We start from the raw sequence: 26,272 nt of genomic DNA on the forward strand, positions 1-26,272 counted from the left end.
ATCTTCTATCATTAACGTTCTAAGCCCATAGCCACATCCATAATATCATTTTTGATACGGCCCTTGATTAGTTACAAGGTTATGTTACACAAAACCAGTGACTTTTTTTGTTTACCCCTCGTCCAGCTTTTCTCTAAATAAAGGTTGCAAACATATCACTTACCTCGCAATATTTTGGGACTAAACTTTTTGCAGACAGTTACTTCCACACATTCCAGAGCTAACTTACAGTTGTACGTAACATGTCCGGTTTCAACTTAAAGGAACACGTTGCCTTGGATCGGACGAGTTGGTCAAAACAAAAGCGTTTGTAACCGTTTTTTATAAAATGCATATGGTTGGAAAGATGTTTTGAAAGTAGAATACAATGATCCACACAAGTTTGCCTCGAAATTGCGTGGTGTTCCTTCTACTGTGCGAACTAACATGGTCGGCCATTTATGGGAGTCAAAATTTTGACCCCCATAAATGGCCGACGTGTTAGTCGACGAAGTAAAAGGAAAACCACGCAATTTCGAGGCATGTTTGTGTGGATCATTGTATTCTACTTTTACAACATCTTTCTACCCATATGCATTTTATAAAAAACGGTTACAAACGCTTTTCAAAGACCAACTCGACCGATCCAAGGCAACGTGTTCCTTTAAGCATGGAGGTAGGATTAGATGAATGCATCACAGAAAGATCAAGGAAATCCGCTTTTCCACAACATGCCGAAATGTTCTACTGGCTTTTTACTTGTAATGTTGTATCACTGTTTTGTGACCCTTTCAGATACAGCTGTTGGTCATTAATTTTGTTGTCTTTATAAATACCAAGCACCTATACTGAAAAGAACAAAGTGCGTCGGCCACAGTACACCCTTTTGAAAATAATGCACAACTTTCCCCTACTCGGGAAATAGAACAGCGAAGTCCTATAGCCCGTGACAGCTCTCAAGAATGGCGGCACATTCTTGTTGCAACAAATGGCTTTTTTGAATATCTCAAATTCCCGCGACAAGAAACAACAAAGGTAGACAAAAAACCACGGTAGTTTACATTGTGCAGAACGAAACCAAACAAGAGTTTACTACAACATTCGACCACTGCCAACGTTGCTCTGCACATCGTTAAATCGTCTGGGCTTACGGCGGTGGGAACATGGCCGTCTTACTGAAGATTTCAACCTTGCTACACCGTGTAACTGTAATGGTGATTGTAGTTGCCACTTTAGGAATTAAACTCGAAGCTTCTCCGCTATCACATGTAAAAGGTTTGTGAACTTATGTAACTATTTAGGAACAAAATGGTGTTGCTTCATGATCCCGGCAACAATGTCGCTATCATTGAAACGGCAGGTTGTTGCTTCTGGAGTTATTGAACTGGATCTTACTCTGTTTGATTTATAATTTCTTTACACTAATCAATAGGCCAAACAGCCCCCTTAAAGTAACAGAGTAGTTGGTGTTTTAAAAACGAATACAAGAGTTTTACTTGGAATATCTTTATAATGTCGGCCATTAATTTGAAACCGCTCAGTATTTCCCAAAGAGGATGCAGTTTTGAATAGTATGCCTATCGACCAATCCTTGAATCATGGTAGCGCCAACCAATCAAAAAATAACACTAAGCATTTTTAAATCGGTATAAAATAGCAATACTGAATAAATCGGTTATAAAAAAAATTCGGGGAAAATGTCTGTATCCTGCCACCACTTTTCCATTCGTTATGAAATAAAATAGTATCTGATTTACTCAAATAAAACATTCCTATTGGTATTAGTAAAAAAAAGTGGTGTCAGGATATGGACATTCAAAATTTTGTCTTAGTGATTGATAACACCCTCTTTCGGGTTGTTTTGTTTCCTTTTGAAATATCCCTAGATAAATCCCGAAACTGTGGTTTGAACGGCTTTACCTGCAGCGATGGTACGTGCATTGAAGCAAGCATGCAGTGCGACTGGTATTACGACTGCAACGACCAAAGTGACGAACATCAACATTGCAAATACACAGGTAAATCTACGTTTTTTTTATGCAAGTTCGCCCAAAACAAGGCTAAACGCCACCCTTTGTATGGGGCTACAAGAAGAATAATTATTTAAAAAGTGAAAAAAAAAAAAAAAAAAAAAAAAAAAATCGGGGAGCTTAAAGACAGTGGTCACTATTGGTAATTGTCAATGATTAGTCTTCACAGTTGGTGTATCTCAACAAATGCATAAAACAACAAACCTGTGAAAATTTGAGCTCAATCGGTCGTCGAAGTTGAGAGATAATGATGAAAGAAAAAACACCATTGTCACACAAAGTTGTGTGCTTTGAGATGCTTGATTTCGAGACCTCAAAATCTAAACTTGAGGTCTCGAAATCAAATTCGTGGAAAATTACATCTTTCGCGAAAACTACATTACTTTAGAGGGAGACGCTTCTCACAATGCTTTAAACTATCAACCTCTCCCCATTACTCGTAATCAAGTAAGGTTTTATGATAATAATTATTTTGAGTAATTACCAATAGTGTTCACTGTCTTTAAGGTAGGAATTGATAACCCGGAAAAGTTTCCGTATGGCGCCACCACTTTTCATCACCTCAATGAGATATCCCTTTTTGTAAAAATGAGTGAAAAAGTGGTGGCGTCATACGGAAAGTTATCCCGAGTTACTCCGAGCGTTTCGTGAAATCGACTGCCATCCAAAAATATTCAGTGGTATAAAGCTGTTGGAATGGCTCCTTGTTCAGCAAATCAAGAGCGTATGGGGTGTACGGGTGAGAAGAAGTGTAACAAGTATATATCACAGGCAAAACGGTTGTAATTTGTTGGTTATATAACAAGGACTCTGGAGGCAAAAAAACCCTGGGACGTCCCTATAAAGCGGCACTGCGCCGACATTGGGCAAGCTACTTGTGCCGACATTGGACACGTAGCGTTCTGGCCTCTTGAGCATGATAATAGGCATTCATCCGGAGTTTGTTTTTATCAGGATAACGGTGGGGAACAGGGAAACAGTCGACTGTACAAAAATTTACAAATATTGTCATTACACTAGCGTGACTAGAAAGGATAATCATACAACAATTAATTATGTTTTTCTTTCTGGCAATTTCTGAGTTTGTAAGTAGAAAGAATCGCAGGTTATTTTTTTAAAACTTACTTTCATGTGTGTTGTGGTGTTATATAGCTTTTGTGAAAGACTCTGCTAGGGTTGACATGTCGAGTCATTAACTATTCTGTGCATTTTATGCTATTATGTAATTTTGGTTGGTGGGCCGTTTGCAACAGCCAATTCTATTTACTTTTTACCTACATTTTGGCAGTAAAATTTGCCAAAATTTTGTGTTCACAAAAAGAAAATAAACCTAAAGAGTTTAAAACTGAACATTCCTTTTGTCTTTAAGGGCTTGTAAGATTTAAGTTTTATTTTGATTAAAACATTTTTGATGGCAGGATTTACTTGTGAGGATGGACAGGGACTCGTTGCTGATGCGTGGTTGTGTGATGGCCAATCAGACTGCCAGGATAACTCTGACGAAAAACAGGAAAACTGCAGTAAGTATAGTTTAAAGTAATTGCAATAAAACAACTTCAAAAACACTGTCAAACAAACACAAAGCAAATATAGACGGTGCTTTACTTCTAGAAATTTAAACACATTTCGTCAGAATATAGGTATGCTCAATTGTTGCATTTAAAAAAAAATATTAAATATATATTTATAATATAAGTTATTATGCATCAATTAAATAAAATTGAATTTAATTGGCACATATTGCATCATTTATAAGGTGAAATTATGTGACAATTTCAATTACACAGAATAATAATTACTTTCCACAAAAAACTTCAAATCATAGTAACTCTTTGAGCTGGAATTTATACAACTTTTATTTGTAGTAATTTTGAAGCGTGCATGTGTGAACATGTTTGAATTCCAAGTTTCAATTTCACTCTCGTATACAAAGTCTACTTGACATCTAAACAAATTTGTATTGCTATTTATCCCACAAGGGACAGATTTAAATCCATTGTAAAGGTTTTGTTTTCCCCTTTTCACCATTTTTGTTATCTGTGTAGTCAAGCCAAAGTGTGAATCAAGCAAGTGTGACAACGGCACCGTATGTTTGACAGATTCTCAAGTATGTGACGGAGTAGAAGATTGCCTAGATGGGTCAGACGAGGAACAAGAAGACTGCGACAGCATGAGGGCTTGTAAGTAAACCCTCAAGCAACCGTATCAATGCACTTTACATCACTTCCCTGGAACCAATTTCATAAAGCTATTAAGCACAAAAGAATGCTAGCCAAATTTCTTTTCTAAAAAAACATTGAAGTGGGCACCAGTCAGAACAAGGTAAATGTCATGTAATTTTGGCTGGTAACTAATTCTGTTCAGCAATACTTTTCTGTGCTTATCAAGTTTTTGTGATACAGGCTATATGAAATTGGGCCCTGGTCATTGGGCCAACAACAGCTCCCTGGGGAGTACACAGCCCTGAAATGCTGTGGTGCTCTAAAGGCTTTTTCATACACAATATCAACCTCTACCCTCGCAGGTACCCATTTATACAACAGGGTGGAGAAATCAATTTTAATAAAGCATCTTGCTCAATGACACAAAGTCATGACTGGGGGATTCAAACCCACATATCAATGACTTAACCACCACAAGAACTTGAATTCAATGCTTTAAACCACTAAACTGAGCCATGACACCATATAACACATAACAATAATAACAACACTGCATTTTTAAAGCCCACTGTCTCTGTTAAAGCCATTTAATTATACACTTTCGGAACAGAAAAAAATTAATAAAAGTTCACAGATTTACAAATAACTTACAGGGTTTACAGAAGGTCATGGCGAAAGACTTCTCTTGAAATATTATTCCATGAAGTGCTTTACTTTTTGAGAAAACATTAAAACAACTATCAATTCTCGATATCGAGAATTATGGATTTATTTTAAACACATGTCATGACACGGCGAAACGTGCGGAAACAAGGGTGGGTTTGACGGTTATTTTCTCCCGACTCCGATGACCGATTGAGCCTAAATTTTCACAGGTTGGGATACACGAAGTGTGGGCTTTTAGACAACACTGTTTACCGAAAGTGTCAAATGGCTTTAAACATTTAAGGCACCAGTCTAGGTCAATTAAAATAAATACCATAAATTTTTAAACTGTATACTTGTAAAAAATTGTTGGAACTTGATAAACTGTTTTAAATGGTTGTGATTATAGCCTGTTTTCGGTGTGACGCTAATAAGAGGTGTATCAAGTCATCCTGGGTGTGTGATAACCTCGCGGACTGCGAAGATTTCTCTGATGAAATGCCAGAGACTTGTGGCTATGACGGTAAGAAATATATCGGAGATAAAGAATTCATTAAGCACGCAAAATATCAAATCTCACTTTAAAACAAATTCAGGGTTTGAAAAGAGTATTTATTTTCTCAGCTGGTTATATATTTCTTTGATGTTTAATTTGTTTTCCTTTTGCAGTTAATGATCGTTGCTGGACGGGTGCGTTTCTATGTGGTCATGGCTACTTTTGTGTGCCACAGAATTGGAGATGTGATGACGAAGATGATTGTGGAGACAACTCTGATGAGGTTGAATGCGGTAAGGAATATGTTGATTTGGAAGGGGTGGATGGAGTAGATTGGAATGGTCAGTCCTCTTGAATTGTCCATTTGCTATTTTATTCATCTGATTATTATTTTGTACATATTTACTTTCAATTTTTACTTTATATCTTTAAAAAAAATGTTTTTAAAATTGTATTACTTTTGTTTTTAATTAATGTTTATTTGTATTATTTAATTTATTTATCTTATATTCTATTTATTTTATTTTACTTTGGGGGGGGGGGGGAGGGTTCTGCTTTTTTTGCCTCGGAGCAAGGATATGGAACGACATCCTCTTTCCAGATCAACAATATCTTCCCTCTGTGCATCAACTTTCTTTCCATTAATTTTGGTTTTGACCTTACACCAATGTGTGTTAGAACTGTATACTCAGTACTTTCCCCGAGTTCTGTGAACAAAATCACAGGCATTTTACTCAGGTTGGATTAGAACCCACCACCCTTGCAATTCTAGAGCAGTGTCATACCAACTAGACCACCGAGATTGCCCAGTAGCTAGAGGTAGTTAGAATCCTATGTTTTAGCAGCGGGTACTGCAACAATTATAATAGATGTCAAATTTGCATCGGAGAGTTTTGGTTTAACCCGTTATACAACGATGTGTGTTAGCACTGTGTACTTTCCCCAGTTCTGTGAAAAAAAACCACTTTCTTTCTATTGCAAACAACTTAAGCTGGACCATGTTTAACTCTTAGATGTTGAATCTATATGGGAACCAGCGTATGGCTGGAGTTCATGGTCCTTGTGGTCCGAGTGTAGCACATTCTGCGGACCTGGTATGAGGACCCGCTATAGAACGTGCCACCAACTGAGTTCCACATGTTCTGGAAAAGAAATTGCATCCGAGGAATGTCAGTTAGAAGAATGTGTTGTAGAAAAGGGTAAGAAAGATCTTCTTAAATTTTGTCCTCCATAAAGTAAGGTAAGAGGTAACACCAGGGTCCATTTTCGAATATAGAGCTGCTTTTAAAGGGTCTATGTACTTTTTGTAGGACAAAAAACACAATGTCCACAGATTTACATTAAACTTACACAGTTTGAAGATAATGATAGTAGAAAGCTTCTCTGAAAATATTACTTGCTGAGGTGCTGTAGTTTTTGAGAAATGAGTAATACATAATTTTCGACTCAGTGATCACGAGACGAAAATTGTTTTAGCATGTAAAAATGTATTTTCATGACATTGTTTTACTCATTTTCTCTAACACTACAGCACCTCAGCAACTAATATATTATCTTCAAGCAGTGTAAGTTTAACGTAAATCTGTGGTCATTGAGAAATAAGAATTTGAGTTGTTAGTGTCGGTGGTCAGGCTGTGAACCAGAAAAAAATGGCAGAGGGGGATTATGTTCAGAGTGGGAGCTAATGACGAATAATCCCCAATAACACTAAGCCAGTCGGATTAATGGATTGGTTGGACAATCAAGCGGTCAGGTTTGCGTAGTGGTATCTTTCCTCGCCTTCCACCTCTAGGACCCTGTTAAAATTCTGCGGAGGGCACTATGTGGATTGGGTTTTCAGTCCCAAACCTGACTGCGTGGGTTTTTCCCTGGAATAATTCTCAAGAGTTTTCCTCCGCATCATCTTCAACTGAGACATTGTGTTCTTTCCATTTTCGAGTGACCTAGCCTTGCTGCCATTTTCAAACTCTGCAAATATGTTTTTCTTTACAAAATGGATATATTACATACTTGTCATCTTCCCTTTGTATAGCCCCTGCCTTGAGCGTGGTTATGTGATGAGCAAAATATGCATTAAGGGCAACTGTCATAGGTTGTTTTCAATATAACAAATCTTCATAACAGTTTTGGATAGAATTTTACAGAGACAGTAATAATATCCATAATCAGTTTAAATGAGAATAAAGTGGCCAGACCCAATACTTCATCTGAAAAAAAAAATACATTATTATTTTCATTTCCCCCCCCCCCCCCCATCTTCCACCCCCTCCCCCTACCACTCATAAATGTCAGCGGCGGGTTGCGGAACAAGAAAACCTCAAGAGGGGAACATTGTGAAGCGAGTTATTGGTGGCAAGGAGGCAGACCGTGGTGGTTGGCCCTGGCAGGCACAGCTGATCTATAAGTACTCAAGCAGCCACTACGGCGCTGTGTGTGGCGGTACGCTGGTTCATAACAACATTGTACTGACGGCCGCTCACTGCTTCATGGGTACTATGTAAGTTTCTGCAGTACCCTAATGGACATATATCATGGTGCAGCCATCTTGAATTCCTCCCATTGATATCAATGTAACCAAACCGAGGCTGGAAGAACAAAATAGTCTGGTTCCTATTTGCAACAAGATTATTAGCATTCATTATTGTTATTTGATCTGAGGAACATGACCAAGATAGAGGCAGCATAATAAAGGTTTATACCCCCATCACACCAAACTCATTCTCACTATGTTCTGAAAAATGTAGTCTTGTTGCAATAGGATAGTATTGTGCGCGGCAAGGCAAGGAGGGAGCGAGCAGGGAGAACGCAATAGTGGAGTGATTTGAGCGTGAATAACAGTGTCTTGCACCAAACGTCTTATTGCAAGATGATAGTAATGTGCGCAGCGAGGAGGGAGCGAGCAGGGGGTCGGGATAGTTGAGTGAGTTGAGTGTGAGTAACAACGTCTTGCACCAATACTACATTTGTCAAAACAGAATGAAAATGAGTTCAGTTGCAATCACAAGGTTGTGGGCTTGAATCCCCAAGCTAAATGCTGATTTCAAAATGACTAAAATAGGTATTGTCTTCTAGTTACTGGATCACAATTTCTTGATTTGTGCAATTCATAATCATAGACGTTAAACCAATGTTTGTATGAGAGAGACTGGCCGGTGCCAGCTTGGGGTTTATATTCCTTGTTGGAGTTTGCAGAGTTCCCTCGATGGGAAGATCATGTAAACAAACAAACTAACCTGGAGGTGATTTCACAAACAACCATTGATCTTAAAGGAACACATTGCCTTGGATCGGTCGAGTTGGTCTTTGAAAAGCGTTTGTAACAGTTTTTTATAAAATGCATATGGGTAGAAAGATGTTGCAAAAGTAGAATACAATGATCCACACAAACATGCCTCGAAATTGCGTGGTTTTCCTTTTACCTCATCGAATAACACGTCGGCCATTTATGGGGGTCAAAATTTTGACTCCCATAAATGGCCGACCGCGTTAGTTCGCACAGTAGAAGGAAAACCACGCAATTTCGAGGCAAACTTGTGTGGATCATTGTATTCTACTTTTAAAACATCTTTCCAACCATATGCATTATATAAAAAAAAACGGTTACAAACGCTTTTGTTTTGACCAACTCGTCCGATCCAAGGCAACGTGTTCCTTTAAAGGTGGGGGCCATAGATTGGTGAATACCAAATTTTAATGGCCACATCAAATTTCTTGAATTAAAATGATACTCCTGAGAGTGATATGAAGTATTTAAAGTAAAACTAAACTCTTTTAATGAAAAGTCTAAAAAAAGACATTTCTGATGTTTCTTGTAAAACAGTGAGGGCATTACCTTGATCTATCAAAGCTCCTTCATATCACTAACTATCACTGGATAATAAGTGTTGTTTTTTTAAGCCATTGGACCCTTTCGGTTCAGAAAAAAAAAAAGTTCACAGATTTACAAATAACTTATAGGGTTTACAGAAGGCAATGGTGAAAGACTTCTCCTGAAGTATTATTCCATGAAATGCTTTACTTTTTGAGAAAACGGCAAAGAATTACGGATTTATTTTAAACACATGTCATGACACGGCGAAACGCGCGGAAACAAGGGTGGGTTTTTCCGTTGTTTTCTCCCGACTCCGATGACCCATTGAGCCTAAATTTTCACAGGTTTGTTACTTGATATAGAAATTGTGGTGCACAAAGTGTGGGCCTTGGAAAACACTGTTTACCGAAAGGGTCCAATGGCTTTAATATGAACAAAACAATCTAATCTACCAACAATCCAAACTCATTTTACAAATTTGAAACAAATCCAGGGAAAACAAAATGCTATGGGAAGTCCACCTCGGCAAACACACCATCGATATGGATCTGGTCGCCCATGAGAAGCGCGCAAATATTAAGAGGATCATCAAGCACTCTGGGTACGATCCAAGGACGACGCGCAACGATGTCGCCATCTTGATACTGGACAAGCCTATCGAATTGGATGGTCAGCATATAAACACAGCTTGCCTCGATCGTGAATTGGACATGGTCAATAAGATACCATGCTTTGTGACTGGATGGGGACTCACAGAAAGTAGGTGGTGTTAAGAAGACAACAGCGGTTGTAAATAAAAAAAAAAAACAAATAAAAAAACATATTAATTATTTGGTTTTTACCCATACATTGATGTGTGTTAGCACTGTATATTAAGCACTTTCCAGAATCCTGTGAAAAAAGAGACTACTAAGATTACCCGATAGCTATAGAGGCAGTTTGAATCCTTTGTTTTGGCAGCGGGTACCGCAACGATAAAATAGATGTATAAAAATAGATGTAGTAGATAAATAAATAAACCTTAATGAAGATATAATTATGAGAAGTTTTCAGAGAATTTTTTTCAAGTGAAATGCACAATTTTCAAGTTTCATTTTAGCCTTCGAGAAATATTCTGCTAGGGTCAACTCGTCGGGCCATTAACTACTTTTTGCTTTTGTTTTCAAGAATTAACAATTTTTGTTTTCATTCTGCAATAACCTGTGGAACAAACTCCAACAGGCCCAACTACAAATTTTCCCCCCATTCCTGCTTTGTTCATGAAGATGCAGCCCTCAACTCTTGTTTGCTTCAAGAACTTACAAATAATTGTTGTTCTCTTTTCTCCAATACTACACCATTTCTGTGTATCAGTGGGAGGAACACAGGCGCCCAACCTCCAACAGGCCCAAGTACCAATTATACACCAGAAGATATGCAGCCACAAAGATGTTTACTCGCACATGATGACAGACGGCATGATTTGTGCGGGTTACTTGCATGGACAGGTGGATGCTTGTCAGGTATGATTGGATTTCAGAGATACCCCAAAAGATGTTGTATTGACTCAAGAGAGTCTCCTGACTATGACTAGAGCAGGCGCGTCCAATCATTGAGACCAATTAAGAACTCACTCCACAGCAGTGAAACTAACAACGAGAAGTCCCCTCGATCCATTAACTTACAGAAGTAGACCGGGCTAATTTCCTTCTAGACAGGACAATCCTTTTTACTATTTTCCTGAATTCCGAAATCCAATCCGTGACAGTAGAATAAATAGCAAGACACAATCTCAAGAGAAGTTCATAAGGACCAGACATTTACACAGCAAAGAATATACAATGGGAACTACCCATATCGTTCTCATATCTATATCATTCTTTAAAATCAATAAAGTTTTAAAATATAAACTGAAATTGTTGTCTCTCTTTCAGGGTGATTCTGGTGGGCCACTGGTGTGCGAGCTGGACGATGGTCGATGGCACGTTGTGGGCATCACAAGCTGGGGCCGAGGCTGCGCACTACCCCTAAATCCAGGAGTGTACACCAAAGTAGCATACTACCAACAATGGATTGATAATCTCATATTTGAGCACGGCGTTCAACCTGATAATTAACCCTGTATAGACCATTGTGGCTTAAAGCAGCTTGTATCATGACCATGACATGCAAGATCTGAACAGGGCCCAATTTCATAATGCTGTTGAGCAGAAATTACTGCTTGACAAACTTCTTTACTAAGCAAAAATTGATTGGGCACCAGCCACAACAATGCAAACTTAATGTACTTTTGGATGGTAACCTGATTCTGCTAAGCAGTACTAACTTGTTTTTAGCGAACTTTTGTGCTTACAGGTTTTATGCCGATAAGCAAACTGCTTCCTTTAACAGAAAATTTTGCGAAGGTTTAAGCGTATTTCACAGCTTACATTATGCACCATGGATTTGCATTGTGACGTCATTCATTTTCGTGCAGTAAGCATTGGAAGGTTAGCACACCTTTTTGTGTGCTTACGGTTGGCAGCGCTATGAAATTGAAAATGTACAGCAAGCACAAAATCGACCATTAAGCAGCTCAATGAAATTGGGCCCTGCTTCTATTCAACCAAAAAGTAACCAGAGTAAAGGTCATGACCCGAGTTGAAATATTCCAATGTTTCTTATGTTAAGTATAACAGTATTTATGTTTCTAAAACAAAATAAAATTTCTGTTTAATATAATTTTTTCCAGACACTATTACAAGAAAATATTGTTTCAAAGAGACAACAGTAAACCAATGTCTGTGTGTATAGTGAGGATTATACAGAAATGAATGATCTCTCAATAGTTAAACAAATAATAATCTCCAACCATCCATCATCTCATCAGGGAGTTCTCTGAATTTGTACTGCAGGCCAAAACAACAGTTGCTTATCATTGAAACTGGTGTACCAGTTTTATCAAATTCCGAAACATCTAGGTTTGAGTTATCATAAAGTGGAGTATTTTTGGGGCCAAAGACGCTATAAGGTTAAATAGTATGAAATTAGGAATAAAAACATGTACAGTATATTTATTTAATTTTTGGGGTTGATATGTATATTTATTTAGACAGTTGTGACATTTTCTGCTGGGCTGATCAATATCTGAACAACCAGGCTTTATCCCAAGCCATGTGCATTCTTCATGAGAATGAAAATGACAGAATGAAGTGGATAATGATGCTGACAAATCGAGTTGTACCAGGCTCACAATTCACATCACTTTTAAAATTGATGTAAGGTTCGAGCTTTGTTTATAAAGGAAAGGGCTGTCATAGTACTTCCAAGAAATCACTGGCAATAAAAATCTATTCGAAGTTAAACAAGTTTGTTGTTTATTATTTCTGCCATGTTGTATCCATTAAAAAAATCATAAATAGTCAAACAATCACTCGTCAGTACAATGAAAGATCACGAAAAACAAATAATTCCTCTGAGAAACATGTATCATGTTTTTAATTTTAGATTAAAAAGATTATACCGATCTGTCTAGAAGTAAAGAGAATAATTTTATCTGTAATTATTGCATACACTTTGGAATCTTTATATCCAAATTTGTAATCAGATATTAGAAAATTTAAGTGCAAACTCTCTTTTGTTTAACTGCAGTTTTCAAAACTATGCATAAATATCTTTGAAAATATCTAAATCTTGAAGAATCCACATCATAAATTACACCCGACACACATTTAGAAGCAAGTTTTTACGCAAGCATAAATTAGGTAAATTTTCATACACTATCTATAATGCGCCTTATTAGTAACCACATCACACAAACATTTTTAAGATGCTAAATTTCATGAGATATAAAAACTACCCATATTTTGCTTGGTTGGCGATTCAAAGATAGGAAAGTAAATTTAGTGTTAAGGGCTGGCCACCTCAACTGAATGATGTAAATTTTTGCCCCCCCAAAACTTAGTTTGAAAATGTAACCGAGTCAAATCAACCATTGGAGTTATAAACAAATTGAAAAAAAATCAGAAAAAACCCAACCCTGTGTAACTGTCCTCAATTTGGATTTCATGACAGCTACAAACAGAAATTGCCTTTGTAAAGCCCTGTCAATGCGAATGGGATGTGAATTTTGACCTCACTAATTCGCAACTAACAATTCCCAAGAGTTGAGATGTGCTGAACTCCTGCGAAACATTCGCAGCAAAAGCAGAGCCATTACGTCATATTCCCTTTGCACAAAGCATTTGCAGGAAGTATGAACCGGGCTTTACTCTTATATTGGCCTTGGTGTTATTTTATTGTTCACACAGAATTGCTGCTTTTGTAGTGGCCTCTTCAAACATAAAATCCAAGACCAGACAGTCACACAAGGAGTGTAAACTTAGTAGAAATTTGTTGGTAAACTCAAATAGAAAGACAAAGAATAAAAAAGACCCCACACAATAAGAGGTATAAGCTGCTATGTGAAACACAAAACACCATCAAAGACAATTTCAATCAAACTTAAACGCTATAGTGTAATGAAATCATTTCAAGGAATAATTTTTTACTGTTTGTTTTTGTAGAGAAAATGGTGCAGCCTTTCAAGTCTAAGAATTCAACACCAACCAAACACTTTAATGGCAAATTAAAGTTGTTTAAAACGCCAGGAAAAATTCAATTTGGCTTTATTCTGACATTATATCTTAGTATGGCAGTCATTTGTAGAATGAAGAACCCATTTCTGTTTGTCATTTTTCATTATAAACTACATTCCAATCATACTTACTATCCGGATATGTTTATCTGTAGAGCGCCCTCGTGTAGAGCGCCCTCAAGGATACGGTTGATTTAATATAATTAGCGATATGGTATTGGACTGACGCTTTCTAGTTGCCCTTCACAAACTCTTCACCTTTAGCAATGTTCCCCTTGAGTTCGCCCATGGCTTCAGTAAGAAGTTTTTGCTCATAATCTGACAGCTTGCCGAAGCCCAAATTCTTCTCAAGACCATTTTTCTAGATAAAAAAAAAGGAAACAAGAAAAACGTTTTCAACCATTGACCCAATTTCAGAGACCTCCTCTAGCTCTGCAAAATCAAAATGCAGGTTTTTGTTCAAGGCGCACATTGCCTTCAAATCTCTCAACATTTTGAGGTTTGAAATTACTCCTCATCCCTTTTAAAGACACTGGACACTAATGGTAATTGTCAAAGACCAGTCTTCTCACTTGGTGTATCTCAATATATGGATAACATAACAAACCTGTGACAATTTGAGCTAAATTGCTCATCGAATTTGCGAAATAATAATAAAAGAAAACACACCCTTGTCACACCAAGTTGTGTGCTTTCAGTGCTTGATTTCGAGACCTCAAATTCTAAACTTGAGGTCCCGAAATCAAATTCGTGGAAAACTACTTCTTTCTCGAAAACTACGTCACTTCAGAGGGAGATGTTTCTCACAATGTTTTGTACTATCAACCTCTATCCATTACTCATTACCAAGTAAGGTTATATGCTAATAATTATTTTGAGTAGTTACCAATAGCGTCCACTGCCTTTAAGAATTGTTTAAACACTAAAACACATACAGTGTGTTTTTATTAGTGAGTAGTGATTACAAAAACATGCATTTGAGTCTTGAAATACAACCAGCAGAATAAACGGTCTGCCATTTTGAGGAGAAAAAAAAATTGGTTAATAAATATTAAGAAGATGTTTCTGCTTGTAGAAATTAAGTTTGTTTTCAATGGAGCAATAACCCCCCAAAAATGAGCAGCAAGTAATTTTTTTGGGTGAGACAAAATTAACCTGTCAACCAAATTTTCAAAAACACAATCGCAAATAGTTCTTACCCCAAGCAAGATTGGATTGGCGAAGTATGAAGCCTCTGTAATGTCAGACCTGACGTATGCGCACTCCACGACGCCTGCTTTGCCGTTCAGAGCTTCCAAAACCTAGGATTGATCACAAGGGGAGATTATTACAAACTGAATACAGCTACAGCTACCAGAAGGTGTTACACTCCACAAAACAAAAATATATAACTGGATGTTTGCATAAAACAGTTAAAAAGCAAACACAAATACTTTTGCTAAACCTTAACTACTGTTCAGTATCCTCCACTATCAATAAGCTATACCTGCTTATTCTATGCCTATGACTAAAATGCATTAAGACAGTACACACATTATCTTATATAGCCTACACATTGTGGTTAGAAAAACAAAAGACAGCCAGACTTTTCTGGTCATAAGTTTACTGGGCAACACTATAACCACTGGCCTCCGGCCCGCAGCCCAGTGCAAAATTTAAGCCCTGTAGGTGCAGCTTATAAAGTCAAAATACAGATTTCAATAAAGAGGATACTCTGATTTTTCATTTCATTTTCACTAAATATTTTCGTGACCTGTTCTTGACTGTCTTTAAGTTAGGTAATTGTATACTTTTTTTGTTTATTAATCTCATTTTCTCACCAATATGGAAATAAATGTTGATTGAATTGAAATTGAAGATGAGAGTGCCTTCTTCTATAGAAACACAGTATAAAGCTCATAAACCTATAAGAACACTTTCATTGATCTTATTCCCTCATGATGCGGTAAAGTCTTGCATCAGATTGAATCATATTTCTGTTCTCATTCCAAGATTTAAAAACAATACTCACAGAGGAAGCAAATCTTGCAGCAGCAAAAGCCATAGACAATGTTGCAGATCCCTGGCAAAAGAAAAAAAAAGGATTATTGCAGATGAATAGATGTAGTTATAGATTTGAATCATTGCTTTAAAGGTAAGTAGTTAAGACTCGGAAAATGAACGACCATAAAAACTTTATTGGTGAGTAGCACTGCAGCTGTTAATAGTACATGTACAACTTTTTTTCATACACTCCAATTATGACAGAAATTCTTGTCAAATGACAAGTGCATTATTTTGCCTGCCAGGAAATACCCTGGAATGAACAAGACTCTTTTCACAACAAGGTGACACAGTGTATTTCTTTGTCTTGTAACCCGATCAAACAGGGAGGGCCGCACTATTCACCCTTCCAGCCTCAGTTTGCTTGCATTGTATTAATGGAGAGAAAGAATTTGTATTTTTTGTTTACTTACAGCGCCTGCCTTGGCATTAACAACCTCGGTTCCTGCATTCTGGATACGATCAGATAACTTCTCCAACTCTTCATCGGAGAACGAAACAGGGGGCTGTGCCTAACAAATAAATTATTTACATAAATATTGAGGAATTATTTGTAAATGAATAAGATGTTGCATATGTCCTACAATATGTCTTTATTTGTTTACTAACTTTACTTCAAACTTAATTTCGTTTTACTTCATTATTAATTTCACAAGATAGCACTGGCATACAAATAACTACAAATATATAATATATTACATTTAAATTTACTAAAATTGCTAAGTAGTAATAAGCAAAAAAGCAATTACAGAAAAAAACCCACACACAAAGAAAGGACACAGTGAAGGCAGGGCCTCCTGAGGAATCAATTATTAAAATCTGGGCCTAATTTCATGGCTCTGCTTACCATCAGCAAAGTATCAACGCTTACAGAAGTAGGGAAATCCCCGCTTATGTCAGTTTATTTCACAGGTAAGCAGGGAATGTTTGCTCATGCTTTCTTAATATTTCTTTCATTCTTTGTTAACACATCTAGCGCAGAAATTTGCCCTTGCCTTGTTAACAAGAGCAGAATTGTTGTGGTAAGCAGAGCCCTGAAATTGGACCCTGGTTGTTCTCTTTATCCTTACTGCAAACTGGAAAATTTCACAAAACAACCACAAATGATTGCAAAGAGAAGCGCGGTCGGAGACAAAAAATGATGAACAAGATTTTCCAAATCATACTTTCAATATTAAAAACTATGAGAGAGTTAACAAAGTACCCTCACATTATTTAAGAAAAAATGCCTGTGCTGGAAAAATGTACCTGTACTGGAAAATTTCCTTTAAACATCATAGCCACAAATATTTGAAAATGATCGCAAAGAAACACAGTCAGAAAGGACAAAATAATTATCAAAGTGCTGCCAGAGTATTTAAGAACAGTGCCAAAAGTACCTGTGAGATAAGAGGGATGATAGTGATTCCAGAGTGACCTCCGATGACCGGCACAGAGGTAGTAGCAACATCAAGCCCCTTCAACTCAGCGACAAACGTGTTTGATCTCACAATGTCCAAGGTGGTCACACCAAAGATGCGGGCGGGATCGTACACTCCGGCTTTCTTGTAGACCTCGGAGCAGATGGGGACAGTTGAGTTTACCTGATGTGACACAATTAAAATAAAATAAATGTTTTCTTAAAATTCCTCGAGACTTTAAAGAATTATCAAGCAGTGTAGACTACTGAGACTGGAGTTGGTTTTTAACAATCAACTTGAACGAAGTCACTCAAACTAACTTGACTTTTCACCCTTGCAAGGGTAAAAAGTCAAATTAGCTGATTTACTTAAGTTTGTGTGTAGTTATTGTTTGATCAGTTTGAAGTTAGATAAGGATTGCTGGGGTGGATTTCACAAAGAATTGAGACTAGTCTTATCTCGACTTAGGACGAGTAAACTTAGGACGAGTTACTCGTCCTAACTTAGGACTAGCCATACATTTTTAACTAAGACTAGTCCTAAGTTAGGACTAGTCCTAACTCGACCCCAGAAATCGACCCCAGAAGTGTTATCTCTCTGTATTACACGATCCCACTCACGCTTGTGTGAGAACCAATACCAGTACTAAGCCTAATCAGTACCATGAAAAACTCTTGATTCCATATCTATGGGCAAAACATACAAGTACACATTTAAAGCAAGCGACCATTTACTTACTGGATTTGTGATGATTCCCATGATGGCTTTGGGACAGTATTTAGCGGCAGCTTCACTCAGATTTCTGACGATAGATGCATTTGTATTGAACAGATCATCTCTCGTCATTCCTGGATTGAAGAAATTATATTGTGAGGCTAACTTAGCATTTGAAACAATGATTTGTAATGGAAATGAAACCTACTAAAAATCTTTAGGGTTTCAAAGATGAGAACTGTTAATTTTTTTTTAATTTTTGGTCTGAGCATTCACAAAACATAAACAATTAAAATAAGATGACAAAAATTGATAAAGACAATGAAATCACATGAAATATTGGTAAAACAAGTTTTAAGCCAGCCTGCAACCATATGGTAAATATCACAATACACACCATGTACATTGTTCGTACACAGAAAATGATACCAATAGTAGGAGGGTTAAACATTCATGAGGATATCAATCAAAGATTTACCAGGTTTCCTTGGTACTCCGGCAGGGATGAGAACCAGTTGACATCCCTCCAAGCACTGCTGTAGTTGTTCATTTCCCTGGTAACCAGCAACTTTAGCTGGAGTTTCAATATGACTGAGGTCCGCAGCAACACCGGGTGTATTGACCACATCGAACAGCGCAAGGCTGCTGATCATTGGGTTGTTCTTGAGGAGAAGCGACAACGGTTGGCCGATGCCACCAGCTGCACCAAGAACTGCTACTTTTTTATTGCTCTGTAAAAAGAAGAAAAAAAACCACAAATATAAAAAAACACCTGCACACCTTAGACCAACACAAAGAGTTATGATGTACCTCTAATTGATTTAAAGATCAAATCTGTGTTCTTAGAAGAATGTTTGTCTTGATTTTTGAAAGTGGTAAAAATTTTGCAAATCTTACCCAAAATGGTCGAAATTGCATATTTGTTAGTCTAGAATGACTTGGGTTCCGAAACCCTCCAGTCTGTGATGGACCATACATTTGAATACTCAGAAACACTCAGTATTCAAATGTATTTTTTTTTTCACTTATTTGTTTTTATTCTAAATATAAATTAACTTTAAACCATTGGAGATGCAGAAAAACAAAAAATGAGCGCTTTGATATGGCCCGGCGTGTGCCCGTTTGAGTTTGCATCATGTGTGTGGCTCATGATTGTATAAAGAGCACAACACAGCCACAGAGTCGGAACGATGCACAACTGGGTGTCACATACTTCTAGAAACAATAAAAAGCTTCCTCGTGAGCTTTTATAGTTACTAGAAGGAGAAGTAGGTGTCACAAGCCTACAAAAATATATAATAAAACAAAAATGAAGCATTGAAAATAGTAAGTTGTACTTATTCTTATTCTTACGTTCTTAATTCTTATTGTGGAAAAGTTTCCGTATGGCGCCACCACTTTTTCATTCAATATGAAATAATATAGTATCCAATTAACCTCTATGAGATATCCCTTTTAGAAAAAGTTTGTGAAAAAGTGGTGGCGAGGTGCGGAAAGTTATCCCTTATTATTAGATATCATATAGGCCTATATGGCAGTTTTTCACCACATTAATTATTAATAAAAGTTAAATTAAAGTTTGTTGCAATATTATTAATTGATTGCATATTAAATAAAAGTAAATAAAATTGAAATAATTAATCAGTTTTTATTTTAAACTGCAATAAATTAAATAATAATTTTATTTGATGAAAAAATGTAAGCGCTGAGCGGTAAATTTAATCAAAGACATTGTTGTACACTATCCACCCTCCCCATAACAACATTGAAAATACAAAACAAAAGTTAAAGTTTTAAAAAAGGACTCGGGACTCGCCGCCACCAACTACCTAGTCATGCCGGAGAGGCCGTTGCTGCCTGGTTCGCCTGTGTGTATAGGAAAATTGAACGTAATTATGAGGAAAGGCATTTTTACCTTGGCCGACAGAGACAACAATCGTCGCGTCTGGGTTGGAGTTCCCAGCCTCCTAAGAAGTACAACAGATCCCAGCATTGTCGGTGTATATAGACTCAACAATTAGAGATATAAATTTTGAAAAAGGGATGGTTTAATAACCGAAAAAACACGTGAATGTTGGAGGTATGTGACTCGTCCGCGACCACAACCGGCGAAAAAAGTTCAGAGAAAGGTCAAATTGTACGATCAGCTTGCTAGTGTCACCGCGCAGTCGCAACAGCGATTTCAGTACCCACAACGCCCCACAACGGAAGTACAGATTCTCCTTGGCAACTCATAACGCGGAAGTACGAAAAGCAGAAAGCAGACGACAAAAGGTAGAGCAGCAGGGTGAGTTTTTGTTTTGAGATTGCTCTTCTTCTCCTTTCTCTTGAGTGCACCTTCCGTAAATTTATTTTGTAAATGGCCATGTGCTGATGTGGAGAAAGGGGCAAGTAATACAAATAAATAATAAAGAGAAAATTCATGGATATAATTTTAACATGATGTTTATTTTCAGACCTGCCTTTCTTTTCCATTCCTTTTTTAATATCATGTTTGTTTTATTTTTTTGTAAACAAAATCATCGATTATCATGTTGTTATTGATACGCATCATAAATTGAATGATCATTTACTTAGCCCGCCTTGTTCAACAGCCCAACCCAAGAAGTTGTTGGGGCTGTTGTTTTGTTAAATGTTAGGCCTTTGGGCTTTATTAGCATGTTTAGGCTAGGGCCTACTAGCTAAATACCATGCTTACTGTGTACCTTACTAGTGTCATGTTCGTTATTTATGGGGATTTATGGCTCTCTTTTACTAGTTTTAACATCGGTCATATATAAGCTCCAATCATAGGCGCCTTATATAAATGTATGATAAGACATATGTAATTGTAAAAAGAGCCATAATCATCATTCCCTGGCAGAGGAAACATCTAACGATTGCCCCACCCTTTCCTTTGTTTAAAGGAGTACAGTACAGCGCCCCAGTTACATGGGTCTCATGCCAGCTCGGGTTGGACTCCTCCAATACTCATCAAATTTTTCGTAAATTAATATTGTTAAAAATTTTCTCCAAGTCCAGTGTGTCCGTCATTAAGTGAAAGCTCCAGAATACATTGTCAGCAACATGGCTGCGCGCATTGTGATGTGTGAACCGACAGAACTGTATAACATCCTCCAGCAAGCCACATCATATCCGTGTCTCAGTGATCCTAACTACCTGCTATTGCTCGGTAAGTCGACCTCGAAGTTATTTGTGACGCGGGCCTGGAACTACTTGCACGGAGGCCACAGAGGCCCTTGAGGCCTTGGCCTCTGTTGCCCCTGGTCTTGGCCTTTGTGCCCCTGGTCTTGGCCTTTGTGCCCCATCAAAAGTTTTCAATAAACTTTAAGATTTTCCAGGGCAAGTGCCCTTTGCAAATTGAAGGTGGCCTTGCCCTCTCAGTGATGAAGTCCCAAGCCTGGCGACATACATTTGAAGTTGGTGTAACTCTTAGACCAAAAAATTCTCTGCCAAAAGTCTACTCAATTTGGGAAGCTTGACTGTGTGCATAGCCCACTTCAAATGCTACAAAGACACCAAATGAACAACAGATAAATACTGAGTAACTCTTTGCAGATCTTGTATTTGACATACTCAAGCACTTGTATTCATTAACTCATTATTGACACGGCTATTGTTAATTGGTAGATAAATAACATTGAGAGAACTGCTACATTAGTGGTTTTTAACCTTTTGTTTATAAAGTGGACCCGAAAAAATGTGTACCAATGGTTTTGGCTGTTCACTGCACACCCTATGCATTTTTCATATTTTTATTAATGTTTATGTTTTGTTGACAGATGCCAGGCAAACAAATGAATACAATGAGAGCCATATCATCACATCAAAGAAAGCTCCAAGGGTAATTCCTTCCCCCTTATTTATCTATCAATGTCTGATACATCCATCACCTGCTTATTGTAACCATGGAGCTATTTATAGCTCCATGATGTAACCTTTTGTCAGACTTCTCCATAATGTTCTTTGCTTTGCCGTCCTTGTCCGGTCACCCAAGCCATCTTCACGAATATGTCCCTCCATGCTCTTGATTTGAATCTTTTTAATTATTATCATTTCCTTATTTTTTATGCCATGACAAATCTTGTTGTTCCCACTTGCAGTCTCCTTCAGGTGAATTTCTTGTACCGTATGATGGTGAACTGGAGTGCAAGATGCATGTTGTAGTGCTGGACAGCAAGACACACAGTTTAAAAGATCAAGGTATGGACATGACTTATCCATTGACCTGTTAGTCGCCACATCCCATTTCAGTAAAGTCTTCTGTCAATAGTTATCTGGATATATTCTTATCTTCCAGTATGCGCTAATCCACCAATCAGATGCTCGAACTAGAGGGTGGTTTAAAAAGCTATAACCTACTCCTAGTTTTTATATTGCACTCTGCATATTGTGAGTGTCAATGCCTCAGGCTCCACATACCGACAGTGCAAAAATTACATTCTAAACTTTGCGCGTGCATGCTGTTAGTTGCGAAATAATGTTTGGCATGCAGAAGCGCTATATTTTTCTGTATTTTATTCGCGCTTGTGTCATAACTTATAATCACTCTTGTTAGAGCCAAACAAGAAGAAAGAACACAATAAATAAATTTCAGTGTGAGATGTGGTAGAGGAACCCCAGAGATTTGTTCCAGGGAAAACCCACACAGTCAAGTAGGGGCTGAAAACCCAATCCACATAGTGGCCCCCAGTGGGATTTGAACCGGGGTCCCCAGAGGTGGAAGGCGAGGCAAGACACCACTACACCAAAATAGATAAGATGGTAAGAGTCTTGTCATGCAGTGTCCATGCTCACTGTGTACAGTAATATTAAAGGAACACCATGCCCTGGATCGGTCGAGTTGGTCTTCGAAAAGCATTTGTAACCATTTGTTATAAAATACATATGGTTAGAAAGATATTTTAAAAGTAGAATATAATGATCCACAAAAGTATCACTCGAAATTGCATGGTTTTCCTTTAACCTCGTCGACAAACACGGTCGGCCATATGATCGACCGTGTTAGCTCGCAAAGTAAAAGGAAAACCACGCAATTTCGAGGCAAATGTGTGTGGATCATTGTATTCTACTTTTAAAACATCTCTCTAACCATATACATTTTATAACAAACGGTTATAAATGCTTTTCAAAGACCAACTCGGTCGATCCAGGGCATCGTGTTCCTTTAAATTCTGCAAAAGCCAGCTGGACTGTACTTTCTATCCATGCTCAGTATGGTGTTTTGAGTTTGAACAGAGAGGAAATGAGAAGGCTGGGTTTTGTGAAACTTCGATCCATGGCAAACACCATGCTTCTCAACATGCCTCGTTCTTAACACATTGTGGAAGACCATTCCCCTTTTCGCCCCACACCATCACCAGCAGTCACCGAAAGTTTATCTTTAAAGATAATTTTAAACTTTGCCCGGTGGAACATGATGTACATGGGTTCACTGAAAATCTTATTAGGAAGTATATTATAACCTTTTAATCTCTTTTAATTATAACTTCAGGATCAGCTGTCGCTTGCGCCCAAGTCATGTCAGAAATGGGAAGTAGGAACCCGGTCAAAATCCTTCGAGGGGGATACGAGGAGTTCTCCGCCCTCTACCCATTCCTCCGAACCCAGAAGATCATCTACATGCCGAGGGAGCTGGATGAGCTTGTGCCTTACCCCGTCGAGGTCCTACCGGGACGGTTGTATCTTGGGGATTGTCGGCAGGCATGCAGGACTTCTGTCAGGAAAGAACTAAAGATCAAGGCAGTGGTGTGCCTGACGACTGAGGCCAATGAACTGTAAGGATAAGTTACTCTGAAAAGTTATGCTTTTGTGTAAACACTGGGATGTTATTCAGTCAATTTGGAGGTTGAACATAGACAAATTGACTAGAGTGGGATTTGAACCACTGACCTAGATTTGAACCAACCGGCAAGACATAATGTTTAGATATGTAGATATACAAATGGTGTACAGCAAACCACACAGTCATGTTTGATCATTACGTTAGAGGACACCTATTGTACACTGTTTGAAGCAATCCCTATGGGTTTTGTACACAAATGACTAGTGAGGACCCATGAAAACAAAGAACCGACTAGTGAGGACCTATTGTCCCTATTGACAAATGTCCTCGGAGTGTAGGCCATACCAACCCACACATACATGTATATACATTGATACCTCACCATGCAATGCGGCTAAACTTATACCAACCCACACATACATGTATATACATTGATACCTCACCATGCAATGCCGCCAAACTTTTGATGACTTGTTTTTTTCCCCTCCAGAGCCAGTGAGCTGAACAGTGATCAGCTTCTTCAAATTCAAGTCTCAGATGATGAAGAGGGTGACTTGGATCCACACTTGAACCCAGCATGCCAATTTTTAGGTAAACAGAGTTTGCAGACACTTTTCTTTTTCTTGGATTTGTTAAAATTTCTACTTCAGCTGTCCAACATTTATGGGGTTCATCCACTTCAACAAATGGTTTATATATACCAACAAAACGGTAATTCCTGAGTCTGAGTTTTAAAGTCATCAAAGCATCCCACTTGAACATTTATTATGGTAGGACTAAATCTTACCTAAACTTCATTTAGTATAGGTACCAATATTTTAAAATCCTCAATACAGGAAAAGCATCAACTCTTTATTGAACCAAGGATTTTTTTAATGAATATATATTTTGTATCTCATTTTTAAAACAAGTGTAACAACTTGTTGCAAACACATGAGAACGTAGAGTTGTTGTTGTAAATCATGTACTTTATTATATAAAAAAATAGAGAGTATATAAATTTATGTATTTATTTATTAATATAATTCTGGTTTAGAATTCATTGATTCTATGAAAACTTAACTTAATCACTTTACTAGCCAAGAGCCCAATGGAGAGGAGACAAGGAAGAAAGTTTTAGTTTTAGACATGGGAGAAAAAAAAACCCAGAGAGTTATTTCAGGGAAAACCCATGCCATCAGGTAGGGCCTGAAAACCAATCCATATTTAGTGCCCCCTGCGGGATTCGACCAGGGGTCATAGAGGTGGGAGACATGCACTTGACAAATGATTTAACTGTTTCTTCCCTGTCTCTGTTTCAGGTAAAGTCATCGGTGCAGACCAAGCTGCTTTGGTATGTAGCGATCATGGACTTAGCCGCAGTGTCAGCGTGGTGCTGGCTTACCTCATGGTGTTCTACAAGTGGTCACTAAAGGTAAAAGTTTCATGTTTTTCTCAACAGATGTCAAAGTAAAAAACAAAATGAAAGCCTTTATTTTTTTTTAAAGGTTTTAAGGCTAGTTCCAATTTGAGGTGAACAACAAATTGCGAAGAGTAACAGTTCACAAAACTTAGTGATCACATCTATACATGTACATGTATACGCCAGGGCCGAATTTCAAAGAGCTGCTTAAGCACTAACAGTAGCAAGCACAACAAAATTGTGCTGATCAGAATAAGGTTAACAGCCAAAATACCATGTCATATTGTACAATTTATTGTGGTATCCTGCTCATTCATTTCTACTAAGCAGTAAATTGTTAGCAATATTTTTTGCTTAAGCAGCTCTGTATTATCACAGTGTATTCTGTTTTTATCTAAATCATCATTTTGTATGATACCGGCACATGAGATAATAGTGAAATGGAAATAAATGTTGAATTGAATTGAATTATGAAAATGGGCCTTGCAGGGTAATCAGGTTGGCGTAGTGGTATCTTTCCTCTCTATTCACCTCTTTTTTGGGGTTTCCCTCCCACATTTGAAACTAAAAACTTCATTCTTTGTCTTCCTTCCACGAGGTTCTCAGCTAGTACAGTGATTAGGCTGACTTTTCTGACAGTCCTTGGCTTCCCAACCAGATTTAAAATAAAAACATAAAATAAATGTACTAAAACAATTTATGAACCTGTACAATTTGTTAATTTTTTCAACAGGAAGCTCATAAACATCTGCTGGATTGTAAGAGTAACATCCGTCCACATCGATCATTTGTACATCAGCTCTCCAAATGGGAGAAGACGGTATTTGGCGAGACGCTTACCGATGTTAGCGATCCAAACTTCTAAACAGAAATTCAATATTGAGCCACACAACTGATATAATGCCTTAATAAGGGAAAGGTACATCATTCTAATCAACCAATGGTGTATTTCCATAGTGGTATCTATACGTTGTTGGTGGTTTTAGATTGACCCTCCTACAGTATCTCCCTGGCTCAAGGACACAAGCGCTACGACCTGGACTCGAACCCACGCTCTTTTGATCAGAAACATCGGAGCTTGAGTTTGGATGCTCTTAATCGCTTGCCTACAACACACCACCCAAACTATAAATTGCACAAGGTACAATATGAAAGAATTTTCTATAACAACATCTTCCCTCTTCATTGGCTTCCTGCTAAAAAATGTACAG

At 37.7% G+C, this 26,272-nt stretch overlaps 3 protein-coding genes across 4 annotated transcripts; 2 read left to right on the forward strand and 1 right to left on the reverse strand.

The window, feature by feature from the left end:
- Nucleotides 1-1,095: 1,095 nt before the first annotated feature.
- LOC139938190 (uncharacterized) lies at nt 1,096-12,313 on the forward strand. Its single transcript, XM_071933586.1, has 11 exons — nt 1,096-1,254; nt 1,866-1,997; nt 3,428-3,529; nt 4,055-4,189; nt 5,226-5,339; nt 5,486-5,605; nt 6,326-6,511; nt 7,605-7,809; nt 9,617-9,882; nt 10,477-10,625; nt 11,037-12,313. The coding sequence occupies exons 1-11, from the start codon at nt 1,143-1,145 to the stop codon at nt 11,217-11,219; spliced, it is 1,704 nt and encodes a 567-aa protein (XP_071789687.1). The 5' UTR covers nt 1,096-1,142; the 3' UTR covers nt 11,220-12,313.
- A 119-nt stretch (nt 12,314-12,432) lies between these two features.
- LOC139938191 (malate dehydrogenase, mitochondrial-like) lies at nt 12,433-19,986 on the reverse strand. Its single transcript, XM_071933587.1, has 8 exons — nt 19,790-19,986; nt 18,353-18,605; nt 17,899-18,008; nt 17,140-17,343; nt 16,174-16,272; nt 15,729-15,779; nt 14,917-15,018; nt 12,433-14,078 (listed from the first exon to the last, which is right to left on the reverse strand). The coding sequence occupies exons 1-8, from the start codon at nt 19,865-19,867 to the stop codon at nt 13,950-13,952; spliced, it is 1,026 nt and encodes a 341-aa protein (XP_071789688.1). The 5' UTR covers nt 19,868-19,986; the 3' UTR covers nt 12,433-13,949.
- Nucleotides 19,987-20,072: 86 nt separating this feature from the next.
- LOC139938193 (serine/threonine/tyrosine-interacting-like protein 1) lies at nt 20,073-26,202 on the forward strand. 2 transcript variants are annotated; one of them, XM_071933589.1, is made up of 8 exons: nt 20,073-20,161; nt 20,896-21,046; nt 21,657-21,718; nt 21,978-22,077; nt 23,369-23,651; nt 24,150-24,250; nt 24,961-25,073; nt 25,795-26,202. In XM_071933589.1, exons 2-8 carry the CDS (start codon nt 20,941-20,943, stop codon nt 25,924-25,926), a joined length of 897 nt encoding a protein of 298 aa, XP_071789690.1. In that variant the 5' UTR covers nt 20,073-20,161; nt 20,896-20,940; the 3' UTR covers nt 25,927-26,202. The 2 variants fall into 2 exon arrangements, with proteins under 2 accessions (XP_071789690.1, XP_071789691.1); XM_071933590.1 differs by having other exon boundaries at nt 20,091-20,161; nt 20,891-21,046.
- The last annotated feature ends 70 nt before the right edge of the window (nt 26,203-26,272 follow it).

This window comes from Asterias amurensis, chromosome 6 (assembly GCF_032118995.1).
Source record: "Asterias amurensis chromosome 6, ASM3211899v1".
Classification (NCBI taxonomy): Eukaryota; Metazoa; Echinodermata; class Asteroidea; order Forcipulatida; family Asteriidae; genus Asterias; species Asterias amurensis.

What these genes read in the sequence shown, in the direction of transcription:
- LOC139938193 (XM_071933589.1), top strand. Translation starts at nt 20,941, where the DNA reads ATGGCTGCGCGCATTGTGATGTGTGAACCGACAGAACTGTATAACATC. An exon ending in CATCAAAGAAAGCTCCAAGG is followed by an intron (nt 21,719 to 21,977) that starts GTAATTCCTTCC and finishes TCCCACTTGCAG; the next exon opens with TCTCCTTCAGGTGAATTTCT. An exon ending in ACACAGTTTAAAAGATCAAG is followed by an intron (nt 22,078 to 23,368) that starts GTATGGACATGA and finishes TTATAACTTCAG; the next exon opens with GATCAGCTGTCGCTTGCGCC.
- LOC139938190 (XM_071933586.1), top strand. Translation starts at nt 1,143, where the DNA reads ATGGCCGTCTTACTGAAGATTTCAACCTTGCTACACCGTGTAACTGTA. An exon ending in CGAAAAACAGGAAAACTGCA is followed by an intron (nt 3,530 to 4,054) that starts GTAAGTATAGTT and finishes TTATCTGTGTAG; the next exon opens with TCAAGCCAAAGTGTGAATCA. An exon ending in CTCTGATGAGGTTGAATGCG is followed by an intron (nt 5,606 to 6,325) that starts GTAAGGAATATG and finishes TTTAACTCTTAG; the next exon opens with ATGTTGAATCTATATGGGAA.
- LOC139938191 (XM_071933587.1), bottom strand. Translation starts at nt 19,867, where the DNA reads ATGCTGGGATCTGTTGTACTTCTTAGGAGGCTGGGAACTCCAACCCAG. An exon ending in TGGGAATCATCACAAATCCA is followed by an intron (nt 17,344 to 17,898) that starts GTAAGTAAATGG and finishes GTGTCACATCAG; the next exon opens with GTAAACTCAACTGTCCCCAT. An exon ending in CTGCAAGATTTGCTTCCTCT is followed by an intron (nt 15,019 to 15,728) that starts GTGAGTATTGTT and finishes GATCAATCCTAG; the next exon opens with GTTTTGGAAGCTCTGAACGG.